General features: G+C 30.6%; 1 protein-coding gene across 3 annotated transcripts in view; it reads left to right on the top strand.

Annotated features, from left to right (window-relative positions):
- LOC149482925 (uncharacterized) overlaps positions 1–16508 on the top strand; it is an 82270-nt gene that overhangs the window by 39046 nt on the left and 26716 nt on the right. For 2 of the 3 annotated variants that reach the window (XM_089703085.1, XM_089703083.1), the window contains exon 3: positions 15844–15889. In XM_089703085.1, the coding sequence (XP_089559211.1) occupies positions 15844–15889 (46 nt within the window). Of the gene's footprint in view, positions 1–10568; positions 11037–15843; positions 15890–16508 lie in introns of those variants that run through there. The other variant, XM_089703086.1, reaches the window with a different exon arrangement.

Here is a 16508-nt window from a genome sequence, read left to right as displayed (position 1 = left end):
ACCGCGGGCGCACTGCCGGCGCGCCGCGGATATTTGGATGCGATGGGGGAAGCGCGCCTGCGGTACGCCTGCGGTACGCCCGCGGCGCAACCGTGGCGTGCCGCCTCGTCGCCTTTCCAAAATTCTTTCATACAAAATGTATAAGAAGGACGTGGTGCAAAACAGATTCAAGAGGTGCGCTTATGGCACGCCCGCGCCCGCGCCGCTTGTGTTTGACCCGCGCCTAATGACGTCGCGGCATCACAATGTTTTTTTAATGTCATTTTGATACTAGTAAAAAGGTTACGAAACCAATTTAATTTTTCTCTCGTCGTTTTGAAACAAATATTTCATAGATTTTTTTGGTACTATGCTTGTACTGTGATATACATGTTTCATGATACGTAGTCCTGGTAAGAAAGTAAGGGAGGAAAATGTCCTTGGTATTTTTGAAACCCTTACAGCGTCTCGGAGTTAGAAATTCGGCGATGTTAGAACAGCCTCTTGACCTGTAGACTACGTATAGCAATTTCATTCGTCTTAGATCTTTAGCGACTTTAAGATTAATGGAATGGTGAGGGTACTTGCGTTTGTGCACATACTTATATATGCTTTATAATACACCTTCAGCGCTGTTAGATTTTGTGTTTCTGGTTGTTCTAACGACCTAATGAGGTATACTGCTAAATTTAACCATCTCTCTTATTTTTAATTCTTACGAATTATTTTAAGCGCTTAAAAGAGGTGCTCAGGTCAAGAGACAGAAGATAATATTTCGAATCAAATATCGATTTTTACATTGTTTGCGTTTTAAATATCAATTCTATTTACAATCTTCGATTACCGTGAGGTGCGAAAAATGTGTTGTAATATAGTGTGGATTGCAAATATACTAAATATAATTTGGAAAATCCAAAAGTGCACGCCTCATAATTTTTTTTTAATAAATATTTATTAATTATTATTTTTGTTTATTTAATAACAATTAAACCACATCGAATCAGACCCTGAAAAATGAAAGGGTTCTATTCCTGAGCATACTCAAGCGTAAGAGAAAAAAAAAGACTCGATTAGTAAAGTATTTCGGTCGCTATCGTGTTAACAAGAAAAAGGATCCGCACATACAGACACACGGACGTCCAAGACAGAACTTTTTTAAACTGTTTTTTAACTAGTTTAAATAACAAAAATGACATCAAAAATATCATGAACGTTAAAAATAGTGTTTTTTCTTAATATGTGTGTGTATGTATTATCTTACAAGTGCAATGTATGATACATAAAGACATTTTAAGTTTGAAAAATCAGATGTTTTGCGCGAAGCGACAGTAGTACCCACCTCAACGCTTCGCTTATGAGGCGTGCAATATCCTTGCATCTTAAATGTAAGACCTTATATCATTTACTAGCTGTGCTCCGCGGTTTTACTACTGTTGGTCTTAGCGAGATGATAGGCCTATAGCCTTCCTCGATAAATGGGCTACCTCACACCAAAAGATTTTTCAAATCTGAATAGTAGTTCCTGAGATTAGCGTGTTAAAACAAACAAACTCTTCAGCTTAAACATAATAATCTAGCGTCTATTTAAGTCAACAAATTAATCATCTGAACAAGTTATTTCAGATATCTTTACCCCTCCTTTACCTTTCCGTCTGAATTCGTTTATGTGTTTTATTTTATTTAATTTAAAGTATAAATATATTTTTTACTGTATATTTCGTTTATTCGAAAAGACTTCTCCTTTTCTTTAATAATATAATATATAATAATAGACAATATTTTAATCGCAATAACAACTAACCTATTTTTTTATTATCTATTTAACTACTCCAATTAGGTATATCAAGTTTAGCAGTTATCCCTAAAACAACATGCTATAATATAATAATAAAATCCCGAACAGCTACGGCGCACTTATAGATATGCAATATTGGAAATCGTTATCAGCCCCTGATATAGCATAGGCGCCATGTAGGAAAATGAATCGATAATTATAAACCAATGTTATGTGTGTCGATATAATTCGATGGTTCGATAATTTTGAAGCATTTGTTGCTAATATCTACGTGATAAGGAAAGCGTTGTTAATTTATACAGAGTCGTTTATTTATTTAATTATTTTGAAGTTAGTTATGGGTTTTGAACTCGTGTTTTGATCACACCCTGTATAACATGAATCGATTTGGATCTCTACGGTGTGGATACAATAAAAAGTAGGTACAAGAAAATGAATGTATCAATGTTGTAGCATTATATTCGCTATGTTTCTTGGTAGACTGCTAGGTAGCTAGCACAGATAATATAATAGGTATTATATTTTAGTATAGTTATTAGTTATCATATTCAATAGTAAGTTTTATTCTTCCATGTCTAATGAGATGCGAGGTATTTTAAATCAATTCAATATGCTCATAAAATTATATCATAAAAACAGTAGTTTTAACATTATAATCGTATTAGGTATTAATTAAGTTCAATAAAAAATGAATAAAAGTCTATGATTTATTTATTGACTAAGCATAAAAGGATATGAAAATGCTAATTTTTGTGCGCAAATTAAACAAAATATGCTAATTATTAATAAAACAATAATTCTGACCGCATATACAAATATTAAAATTAGCGATCTTGTTTTATTTTTATAATGTGATTAAAATAACTAATAAGAGGTTATTTAAATATTTGTATTATTTATATCGCAAGATGTTCACGTTCTGTTCTTGTTATTTTATCCATTACTTTAAAAACGATTTTATTTGTCTCTACGTAAAGTTTAAAATCGTGATTATAGTTTTGTGTCCATCGTTAAATTCCATAATAATAAACTAATAACATAATGAAAAATGATAGTCATCACACAAAAAAAATACTTTAGTGGGCATCAAAAGAAAATGGACTGATACTTTGAAAATAAGAATTACATTTTTATACTTTATTAGTAAAACATTTTGCGTGTATTAACATCACCCTGTTTAGTAACCATTAGTTTTATTACATATGTGAAGAGCATTAAAATGCAATTAAAACTAAAATAATACACGTTAATAACACGTCCATCGATAGTCGTACAAATTGATATAGCATGTAATATATTATAGTGTTTATGTACGCCTTTTTAAATATACTAATAAGCCGGGTCCATACAGAGCGAGCAGCCTCGCGAACTTCCTACTAAAGGAAGCATGTACCATCTTAGAACACATCTTGCTTAAAATCAGGCGAGATAATCAAGCGCTTTCCTGTTGTCAATAAAAAAAGAGCGTGTGTGTCAACAGCCAAGCACACGTGTTAGCAGTGTAACTCTGTGAGTGAAACTTTGGTAAGATTCAAAGATACCAAAATCGTCGCCCGACTCCATGACATGACTGTATTGCCATGATGCTACCTTGAAATTTTACTCTCAACGCACCTAAAGAAGTTTTACTTCAAAATGCAAGTGCTGCGCGAAGCATTTCGGTCAGTGTGAAAACGCCTTAGCGGAGCAATTGCCTCGCGAGTCGCGGGGCTCGCTCCGTGTGGATCCGCCTTATGACAATTAAAAGCTTTGAGCAAGATCGTGTCGGCATCCAATGTTGACAGGACAGGGGAAAGTATGAGGAAATTTCCGTTGGAATTTTCTTGATTGTGATTTTATGTCAACACGTATTAGCATTAAACTTATATTCAAATATTGGAAGACACATGTTCTCCTTGTTTAACGATTGTATAGTAGATTTGATGAGACATTTTAAAAGTTACATCTTAACTATAAAAAAGTACTATCGCTGATTTAGCATCTGGAATTTCTCTTTACAAGGATGATATATTTCTACTTTTAAACATTTTAGGTATGAATAAATATTATGAAACATGTACCACTAATTACCTATTTTAGCACATAGTATAGAAACATATGGTAATTTACTCATATTCAGACCATGTCCTACAAAATTGTATAACCTATATTTCAGCATACATTCAGGACACGATACTTATAAGGCTTAACATGAAAAATTGCCTCTTCTCTCGTTCATTACTCGCATTGTACCTTTTAAATTTACCGTTTGTCTCTTGTTTTACAACAAGTCCTGTAATGGACTAAATTTATGATAAATAAGACATCCTTTTCGATGTTTTCATTATCGGCGCAACATTTTTCGGTTATGTAGATACATTAATTTGATAGTTACGTGATTCAAGAGAAATTTATTTAATTTTATGATATAACTGTTTCGATAATAACTTAATATTATATTAGACATGACAAAATATTTCGTCTAAAAATATTGTATCGTAAATAGAATTATCAAAAATAAATAAAGCTTTCAGCCTTCTTGTTGAAATCTTATTATTCGAAATGGTTCATAAATACGACCTAAATATATAAGCATATAAAATTTTATTCTCTTTTGGGATATAGGTTTCCGTACAATATTATTTTAGTATGAACATGTTAACACTTTTAAAGCTATTTTATTGCGTTATAAAATATATAGTGTAACCTTAAACAAGGTATGTGAAGAATAACTACATTACATACAAAGTTAATGTACTTTTATTTGTCGACTGGCGCCTCATATATGTAATTGATCGAACAAACTCACACGTCGTCACACGATTTACTTATGTATCTAGTTTTAGCACTACACGGCTGGTTCTAAAATTATAGATACTTGATTTTTGGTTACATTTAGAAATAAAGGTATTTAAGATTTTAAAGGCTTTGCATTACAATTTTTAAACCTTCTTATTTTATCTCATTATTCAATTTATTTTTGAAAGTCCTATAGCAATTTTATGATTTATAGTTTTACAGATGCGTCAGTTAAATGAATTAAAAAGTATTTTTCATAAGCTAATCTTTGTATGCAAATTATTAAAATTGTTTTAATGCTATCACAAAACTCGTCCACGTCATCGGTATTTTCAATTATAACATTTTATACATTCAACAGATATTAAATTGTTGGATAAAGTACTCGATATTCGTTCAAAAACGCAATGTTCAAGGGGTCAGTCATTATTTGCCAGCCGTATAACCGAGTGGTATCATTTAGCTTTTAAAATATTTAACGAACGGTTCACTTGAAGTGAACTCGCATCAGAAATATAAGGAAGTATTTACAGAGTGCGTTATGCAATAAGATATACATTCGCTTGTATGCATGCCATTCAAATGTAGGTAATATTTAGATAACGGAAAATCAAGGTTATGCTAATATAAACCATAAAGTCTTCTAGATTTGTTGTTATGTTAGTGATTGACCTAATATCATAAGTTATTCTAACGTCTAATGTGTTAAAATTATTGTATGGTAGAAAATTTAGTATTGTTTTGTTTTCTTAGTATTTAAGACAAGAGTCTTTACATCTTAAATGTGTGTAAATGGAAATTTACACGGTTTTAATAACCACAAAAATATTTGACAAATACCCATCATGACGCTCAAACATTAGATTGGTATGCTAAATATTTTGTTGATTCAAGCTTAAATATGCGAAATGAAGTATTATAGTAAAATGTAGGAAATATTTAATTTCTAAGTATTTATTTAGTACGTTCTATTTTCTGGTGGGAAATTTTTCTAAGGTCAAAGTCGGAGTCTTAACTAGGGTTGCCAACACTTCATCATCAAAATATAGTATTTTCCAAGAAGAGGTGTAAAAAATATAGTACATTTAAAAAATATATAGTTAGTATTTTATGGGAAAAACCAAAAAAATAGACAAATATATATTTATTTTTATAAAAACTATATTTTTTTGCACTTCTTGCACTGTGTAACAGATTTTTGTTTAAAATAAAAGTGTCAAGCATTGTCACATCCAATTATTAAATTAATATAAATCAAAAGCTCATTTTTTATTAATGATACACTACTTCTGTTTCTTACTTCTCGCCACTGGTATATGCGCAATAGGTTATATGACTAAGGGCCGATTTTTCAATGCTTGGATAAAACTTATCCGTCCAATAAAGTATTACACGATAATATTAAAATGTCACGTAAACTGTCAAATACGGGCAATTAGAATACGTTTTTAAAATGGTAGTTTTATACATTATTCGACGAATAAGTTTTAACCAAGGATTGAAAAATCAGCCCTTAGCCATCTTAACAATTAAAAGGCGCGTTCTTATTTTTTTTCATGAAGGATTTGTTTGTAGCATTTGTCGGTGTTGAAAATATAGTATTTTTGCGTACTATATATGTTTTCAACAGTATATAGTACGCAGACCCGAAATATAGTACAATACTATATATTATAGTACGGTTGGCAACCCTAGTCTTAACCTTCATATCGTTTACTAATGACGATGCAATTTTTTTCAGTAGGCTTACTTTAAAAAGTTTTTAAACTAAATAAAAAATGGAGTGAAAAAATGGAGTACTTTTTTATACTTATAGCGTAATAGATTTTATAATTATTTCTAGCGGATACATATTGGCGGATATTTCATCTTATATGTAATATCAACAATAACCCACTCAATCTAAAATATTCTGAAGTGTCTATGATTGAACTTTTATGCGTACACCACTTAACTTAACTGGATAAACTTTGTCGCTGAGAACGATTTGTGCACGTAATCCAATATATAAAAATGAATTGCAAAAAAGCTCGAGATCGACTGAACTGATTTCGTTAACTCTTTTTTAATAATGTTCTTTGAAGTACGAGGATGGTTCTTATGGAGAAAAAGCGTTCATGTACCACAGGCGAAGCTGGGGCGGACCGCTATTATAGTATATTCTGGTACCATATTTATACGTTGAGGGGTCTTACGAGAAGGAATTTAACTATTGGAGAAAAAGAAAGCATCTAAACACTTTCCACATTTCAACACACAAGGATACATGCAGTTATTTGATGATTGGGATAAGTAGGATATTAATACGGATGTGCATGAACAAGCTGTTCCACCGGATTTTATGTTCCGGCGGTACAGAGTAACGGATGAACGTAAATAGCTGATTTATTGACTTCATCTTTCTGGCTTTGTGCTATGCTTTGTTCCTATTCTGTGACCAGTTTTAAGAATCATAAGTTAGGGAATCTAGTGTATGGAGGTGGTAATGGATTTTACAGTTTCAAAATCGAAATAAGATGGTCAAAGGTTCTTGGTACGTATGACTCTTATTCTGAAATTTAATTGCAGTTTACTTTATTTTACATTTGCATCATTTCAAAATTTATGGATATGGATTATGAATATTTCCCATGTGTTTTTTTTTAATAATGAATATGGAATTGGTGCATTTATTTCTTTCCCTTGTGTGTGTAAACCTTTAGATATGCATATGATTTCATAAATGTATGACGTAGCTTTTGGCGAACGGTTGGCATAGGTCGGCAAATAAACATCACTACTGCGAAACACGAGTGGGAATTTAAGACCAATTGTTAAAATATTACTTACACAGTTATCTGAGAATGGCATAATACGGCAAATATTTTGAATTCATTTCAAATGACTTGTACTTATTTGTAACAATTGTGTTGTTTATTAAATGAAATTTTTAGAATATCGACGTTTTATTTCAACAGGAAATGTAGAGATTAAGTAAACCGAAAATGTCAAGTTAAGAAAAGGCATTGAAGTTTAATAGTCGGTCTATCTATTAGATATTTATTCTAAAATCAAGGGAGAGCAACTACACGCATTAATTAGTAATTTGTATTTACCACCATTCCTTAAAAAACAATCCTTGAGAAATAAAAGGTTATTTATTCCTCAAAATCTCTTAATAATAGTTAAAAGGAAGGATATAAAATCTAAAATTTACGTGTGAACGATGTTGGATGTAGGAAAATCTTGTATTATTGATCATTAAGGATCTAATGATGAATTCTATTGAATATTAAATGTCTATACTTGCTACATGATTAAGGTTACAGCCTTAAATAAAGGACTATTTTGAACAATTCAAGGCTGAATGTTGTGTAATAAGGAAAATAATACTAAGCTGTACTGAGAATTTAGGATTAGTCGGATTTTTATATTCCTTGATTCTTAAAAACTCGTATTCACCTTTTTTTTTCAACTCATATTCACCTGCTCTATATTCTAAAATATTCCGTCGTTTAAATAGTTAATTGTAATGGAAAATTTAAAAATTATAGTAAATATACCGATAGTGATTTTTTTAGAGATAACTACTCCTAAGTATTAAGGGCTCTATTATTCATTTATTATTTTACTATTAACGAAGCGGTCAGGTCATGAAGTTAAAGTTGACTTTCATAAAATAACGAGTATCTAATAAAATACATACATAACGATTCTATTGTAATTGTTTTCTATTTTGTATTCTAGCAAAAATAATTCCCATTATCTAGTTTTAGATATCTTTAGTTCGATTTCAAATATCCTGTCAAATGTATTATTATTTCATTGCCATTGTGTATAACAGTGTGATGTAGGATTGTAGGCATCTTCGACTCCCACGAATAGTATACCTACAGTTAATGTATTCAAAATTTTCATCACTCCTCACTACACTCCTCAATGACATGTTTCAAACAACAATACACATACGCTAAATGAATGTGCAAATAAAAAGACGTAGGCTTAATGTGTTAGGCTGTTTTGAATGTAATTATCTAGTTAATTAATATTTGCACTTAACCTTAGGAGAGGTCTGTTTCAAACCTCTTGAAAACTATTTGTTAGTGTAAGTAGCGCCGTGTTTATATTTTCAAACTTGAAAGTGTTCCTTTTGCATAATGGGAAGGTTTATGTTGAATATATTATGCTGTTTATACATTTTTACTATATTCAATCTGAAGATAAATAATAGAGCCAAAAATTATTACGATATCTTGATAAATATTAGTGTCCGACCGAAACTGGTTTCCAGGCCGAAACCGAAACCGAAACCGAATGTTCGGCCGTGGCTTCAGTTTCGGCCGAAACCGAAACCGAAACCGAACTCACGTGGTCTAGTATGAAATTTCTAAAAATACTGAACTTTGGTGCATTTTACCTATTATTTTGCCTTAATTAGGGCATGAAAGGAAAACACAGTATATTAAATTTGTTGTTATCATTTATTTAATATAAAATAAAAAAATAATATTTTTAAAATATTAATAATAACAAATGTGTGTGTGTCTAAATTTAATTTTTATTATTTTTTCAAATTAAGTTCTCGGTAAAATCAGTCATCTAAATCAAATCAGTAATTGTTACTGTTACTTTAAATACTAAGTTTTGGTATTTTGAGATCTTTCTCTTTATTAAAGAGTCTTTAATACTTTGGAATTTGGATTGATATTTGTACTTAGAAGAATAATAAGTCTCTTTTAGGTACCTCTTATATAAAAATAATAATTATTAATTACAATTACACCCAGTTCCAATCTCAACATAGATAATCAAAAATTGTTTCCACCAGCGTGGGTCAACCAAGGAACAAGGAACCGTTGCCGAGGAAAACGAAGTTAGGCGAGCGTGAACGTGTGTGAACTAAGTTCACTGAACTTGCGAAATAAGTTTCGGTTTCGGCAAAAGTTTCGGCCGATTTTGGCCGAAACCGAAACTGCGGCCGAAACTTGATTTTTGGCCGAAACTCGGCCGAAACCGAAACCGAAACCGAAAGTTCGGTCGGACACTAATAAATATCTATAATATATATCCTGCTATATTAATAACTGTTTAAAGTCGTGAATTAATCGTTATAAAAACAATAACTAGGTATAAATAAATATTTCATTACAATTAGAACTTGGTATAACAAAACAAAAGGCACATCGCATCGCATTACACATTGTATCGTTAACCTTAACAATATTCCAATATTCATTGACTTACAATTACGCAATAGATACAACAGAAATTAACAGCTGAATAAACTGTAATGTGTTTATTTTACTTATCGGAATCGTTGCTAAGGATAGTAAATGATACCTATTACAATTATAATAAAACAAATTTAGTATTCCTATATTATGTGTCACTTTCAATAAAACATATTTTAATTTCCTAAAGACTGCATTTAACTGCTAACATTTTACGACTAAAATCGTAGTACTTTCTTTGTTTTGGTTTTAACATTGATTTACGTAAACGACGCTGCAGTACACTCCATTGCTGATTAGCATAGTTCGATCGATTCAGGTTCAATGTAAAAAGGTAATTTATGTTAAGCAAAACGACGCTATCGCTCCGGTGAAGGATTTCTCGAGCGAAATAAAAAGGAGTGAGGTAGGTACGCGCATTGGCCCATTTCGATAAAGCCACGCATAGATTACGTTGGCCACTCAAGCACTCAGGTGTATAAACGTTTCGTGGACGCTATTCACATTTCTCTTTTATTTTCTCTTTTAAAACGCAAGCTTTTATTACACACCCATATACTCACTTTGATTGGAGATAGTGACATCCCTTAAAAGTTTCAATCGACGCTTTGAAAGCCATATTTATTAGTCCACATGAAGACGTAAGATGCATCCACGCTATAGGGCTGTAAAGGAAAAATTAAGCAAGCCTCAGACAAAAAGCCTGTGCACATATTATCGTCTTCAACACACGCACACCAACAAAAAAGTTTTAGCTTATAAGTTTTTAATCAAGCGCGGTTTTTATCTCGTAGTCGTCGGCCGTCCGCCGAGGAGTGCGCATGTAGTTGTTGTCACGGAAGTCGAATAAATACGCGCGTGAAAAGCGACCGCATATGAAAAATAGGAAAAGTTAAACATCCTGTAGTAAATAGAGCCACTCTCGGAGACGGAGGACGAGCGAAAACTGGAGTGGTCGTAGTTATCGTACACGTCTATTCGGAAAATTTATGAAAGTGGTGTAAAACATTTTGAGGTGTTTCTTTTCAGAAAACGTAGAGCGTGCTTAGTTATTTTTTCGTGTGACTACAAAGCCTATTGTTTGCGGTAACGCTTATAAAGGCGTATAAATATGCTGTTTTGAGTGTTTTTTTGTTGAATGCGAAGTGTGTTAAATTATTACATAAAAGTGGATTGTTCAGTTTTAACGAAAGAAAATCGGCTGGGAAATTCAGTTAGATGTATGTTCAACGTAATATACAACGGGACAAAACATGACGGCAAAGTTCGGCTATGTAAGTTGCTTTTTATTTTTATACAATTGTATATTAATGTAACTTAACTTCTACATATTACAAAGTTCATACATTATAATAATATAATTTATATAATTTACAGGTTACAATGTTGTTATAAATAAATATAATATACACAAGTATTTCAATTTAAGTGGTTAACTTATCAGCTTCTACGTTAATTGTTTTGCAATCAAAATAAATACATGCTACGGATATAGTATTGTGTTTTGTACACATTAAAAAAATACTAGACGCATCACTAAATACGTAAGCACAGAAAGGCACGTATGTTTTAAGATGGAGGTTTTATAATGTTTTCCTTACATTTTTCTAATAATAAAATTTTATTATGTTACACTTTTCCTATAGAATTACAAACCAGCATTGCTTATACAAAACTGCTAATGCGGTTTCCTTGGAAAGTACGGCTACTACAACCACAGTAAATAAATAGTTCAAATAGTAAATACTTCGATAAAAGAGAGATTATAACAATATGTTTGATGGTATCTATTACTCGATAGCGTATCTTTTTATTAGCCGATTAGCGTCAATGAAATGTAAATAACTTCCTGAATTGAATTCATTTTAATGAAAATTTTATACTCCGTGGTTTATATTGTTCGTATATTGTGTGTATTGGAATTAAATAAAGTAAATATTATTATATTGGAATTAAATAATTAAAATTTTTTAGTTCGTTGTATGGTAATATTTAGAATGTAATTAATGCTGGGTTAAATTTGTGTTATTAATATTTATAGGTAAACTGTATGACTCGAGCTAAACTCTATCATTAGTTTGTATTTTGAACGTTATGATTTTTATTTCTGATTTTAATAGGATTATTCCCGAAAATACACATTTATGGATTATATACCTACTATTTGAAGAATTGATTTCCGTAGATTTTCCATATGATATATATTGAATTCAAGAACAGAAAATCTTTTCTCGACTATTTAATGTTTACAATAAGACCTCCAATGTATATAATATTTTATAGTAGTTTTTCCTCAATAACATTTATATATGTAAAAAAAAACTATTTTTTACACAAAATATAGAGCCAAATTCTTTGTACTTGCTGTACTCGGTTTGGCTTTATTTTCCGCTGTCTACAATATTCTTTGACAAAAACGAATGTAAATACAAATTAATAATTATGTAGCTGTACGTATTCAAGCGACCGATTGGCTTTATCTATAGTTTATCATCCATCTATATACTGATAAAACTTTCTTAAGTGATTTATATGTTACGAACGCGTTCATTGCTTTGATAGCGCCACATATATTATATTATAGAATTTATCATATCATTATATAGGTATATTTCTATACTGTAATCTGCAATGACTGTGTTTTTGATAGGGCGTCGTGGGGTTCATATATCGTATAGTTTAATCTCCGTATATTATTAGAGAAGGAGGTATGTTTTTACCAAATAAGCTCTGAAATAACTGGACCGATTTAAAAAATTATTTAACTGGTAGAAAACAAAATTATTACAGATTGATAGTGGCTATATTTTTATGTGTTATCACGGGTCATCTTGGTTTGGGGAAAAGCCGCAAATTTAATTGAATATCATATCATATATTTTTCAATTTATTACAATAAATATTAATATAATTACTAATAATACAATAATTAATACTTAATTAATATAATAATTGATACTAGTTTAGAATTACTTCCTGATGCAAAAAAAATATTTTAACATAATTTTTATGCATTTTGCTTTAAGCTCGTCAAAATTTACTTAAGACTTGTGGTAGACGATATATTGTGTAGATTCTGCTCTACACTGTAGAGCAACTTCGGATTCGTTTTTTTTTTTTTTTTCATTAAGAAGAAAGTATATTTTTTAATTATTAAAGTGAAGCTGCTTTAGGCGTGTTAAGAGTAAAATTTCTAGGTCACGTCATGGCAATACCGTCACGCCAAAGAAGTTTCACATCTGACACGTGTGCTGTATTTTCAGGACCTTTTTAAATGTATCAATAAGTAATTTATTTGCTTATTTTGCCATTGAAGATGGTAAAATATTTTTATGCATATTAGGTATATTTTTAGCGAAGTAATAAGACCTAATAATATATGTATAATTACATCGATATACATATTATTCTAATCAGTACTTTAATAAAATAGCTTTATCATTATCAAATATGTATAAAACTAGATTAATAAGCATATGTTTGTAATTCAATATAAACAGTATTACAAAAAGTCACGTGTTTTGAGTACAAACAAAATAAAATAATGTGTTATGGGGAATAAGCTGTAATTCTTGGTTGATATTATTTATAAATAATAAAAAAATCTCGACCTGGCCATTCTGTGTGACTTTTCGATAAAGTGAAATATGCTTAGACCAATTTGGATGGGGAATTGATGGGATCAGGCCATCCACCACGCTGACCAAGTGCGGGTTGGCGGATGGAAATTGAGTATTCCTAATCAATTAAGAAAATTATTAGAGCATTTCAACATGCACATCTTTCAGTCATGTCTCTAACAAAATATTTACACATTTAACCCTTTAATAATATACCCGTAAATCAGGTAAAAAATTTTACAGTTTTATAGCTCTACATTTTAAGGATCTACAGTTATAATAAGAAATATTTTCTAAAGAGCTTTATTTAAAAAAAAAAATATTGTAAATAATTATCATTCCTGCACAGAACAGGTCATTAGCTTATCAAATAGTAAGAGCTTCTTGCAAACAGAGTAAATACTCATTTGTACATCTTCATCATACTGTATATAGTAGCTTTAGATATTTTTCGTTTTTAATAATTTTTGTATGCATTTTTCAGTAACGATGAAAGTTGGGTGTAATAGTAGAGGTAGATTTTCTTGACGGTCGACCTTGTTTGAAACAAAAAAATATTGTAAAAAATTATTTCTAGGTGTTTTAAAAAATACACGTTCGGATGTATGCCATACAACATATTATATTCCCAATAAAAAGAAATAGTTACAAAACAGAAATAAAAAAAATTGCAAAAAAATCGTTACATTTATTGTAAAAGTTATCATGTACTACAATTAATTTTGTGAAGAAAAATTTAACTCAACAGCTTGCAGCGGAAAATGGGCTATGTTAAATGATCGAGAAAACCCAACAATAAGAAAAGATTAATAGTGAAAAAATAACTTAATAACATACTCCAATGGTTATTGAAAAGCAATCAATAATCTTGTGCCTTGATTTCCAATTAGTGAGTGACGCGACCTTCCCGGTGTCAATTTAATTCAATTTGATGCCATTTACATCCACACAGACATGTGTACAATGTGCCAATAATAGTCTTTAAAGAAGTAGGTAGGTGTATTCACTTAAATGTTCCAAGTTGCTTATTAGATATTTTTTTACTAAATTTTCTTTTCCAAATTAAAGCTATTAATAAGACAGTATCATAAAAAAGGGAGAATTTCACTCACACTTACGCACACAGTATATTGTACCTATACGGTAGGTATAATATACTATGTATAATATATACCGTACATACCTTATGATTATGCATAGCATTTTTGTCTTGTAAATCAATCATAAGGAATGGTGGTCTATTGTATAATATAGCAGAGAATAAAAAACCATTTAAATTTATTCAAAAATTAGCATTGTAGTTGGAAATTCAGGAGGAAGACAGAAAATACTGAGTCATTATTAGTTTAATTGAGATACAGATCGGAATAAAGTATTACATTTTTAACTCATTTCGACTTTTTATGTAATAATTAACTCTACGTTTTCTAGTTCGTGAAAGCATCTCAAACAAACACTTTCGCAGGGTTGGTTATGTAACTGGCGCTAGTCAAACTGAACTCAACTGTCTATATGTATAGCATTACCACCCATTACGGAACTCATGTGTATATGTCCTTACAATAGAATGCAACTTAGTAAATTATAGGTGTTCGTTGAGTCCATTAGCGGTTGATTGAATGATCTCTGAACTGTGTTTTTGTTTTCTACCCACTGTTATTGCTACCTATCGCATTACTGGCAATGACAATGTGATTATCGGTGATTAATGGTTATACTTTTATGTTGGTAAATTCTTATATTTGTAAATTTAATTGTTGAAGCGAAATTTTTAATGTACATATAATTTTTTATTTATTTATTTGTAACTATCAACTGGACACTTTGACTTACATATGATGGAGGAAAGTCTTTTTACAAAAGCTATGTATGAAAAATCTGTCACGTTATGTTATACGTTAAGCGAAATATAGACGATAAATAATTCTATAAATGCGTTTCCCCTTTTACGAGAATAAACAGAAAATCAAATTAATGCACACCCATTAAACCACCAAGTCATATTTCAGCAAACGCTACGTAATTAAATTGCTTTGTAATAAGCAAAAAGCAAGCGAGGGTGAATTTTAAAAGGTCAAGTGTAATCTATCCGTATTACTTCTATAGTCAAGCCTAAATAGAGCCAAAGAAAACTAGACTCTACATTATCGAATTAGATTATAAAATCCCCTGAAGAACTAGTTTAGGTTAATGTTTTTAAACCTTTCGTTACCCTTCAGTGTTATTAAGATATTGCTTATTCATAACGTATTTACCGCAACTGAAAAGGTTTATTAAATTTGAGATTGCTGTTATACGTTTTAATTTAGCTAAGAAATTAATTTAAAGTTTTGAAAGATTTTCAATTAGTACTAAAATAAACATAATTAGGAATATTTATGGAATATGTTACTGAAGAAATTAATTTGTTTCCATGTGTTAGAGTCCAAAATATTTTGAGTTAATGTTTATTTTTTTTCAGGTTACCACAGCTTGCCGTCTCTGCGAAGATATTGTGCCTCCTGATGGTGAGTTATTTTATTTAATGTCTAGATATACATCAATAACTGAATAAGGTTATTTTTTATAAATTCTGTGATTATATCATGCTAGTTAGATATAGGACTGTCTGATACAGAGTTTCTGAACCGGTCTATTTATAATATTATTTCATAAGAGCCTCTTTCTTTATATTATAAGGTGAGCATACTATAATTTGCTCTTTACATTATTTAGTTACCTATGATTGTACAAACTTTTCACGTTTTAGTAAATAATGTTATTTTATCATAATATAATGTAGCGCATACGAACTACATACGAATATTTTCTAAAAGAGTCACCAGCGGTTTTTCCTTTCAAATTGCATTCTTCATTCGGGAGTGTCTCAACAAATTAACAGCAAATGTCCAAATATTTCGTCATAATCCACTCTCAGACATTTATATCGTCGGGGACGAGTAATCCAATTTTATTGCTCAATTTATATTATGCATGCCACACTCGAAAAGTAAACAAAATATACACGCGTCATAATAATATAATTTATATATTATGTTAATGTCTAAAAACTGTCTAAACACTATAAAAGGATTAGTATTCAATTGCAACCATAATTTTATTCGCATTAGCGAGATTTAATAAGAA

Source organism: Colias philodice, chromosome 14 (assembly GCF_061535455.1).
Source record: "Colias philodice isolate Cphi_HAF_F1 chromosome 14, ilColPhil1 Martin Lab GWU primary, whole genome shotgun sequence".
In the NCBI taxonomy this organism is placed as follows: domain Eukaryota; kingdom Metazoa; phylum Arthropoda; class Insecta; order Lepidoptera; family Pieridae; genus Colias; species Colias philodice.
Note: the sequence above shows the minus strand (reverse complement) of the source record. Positions and strands in the feature narration are given on the sequence as shown.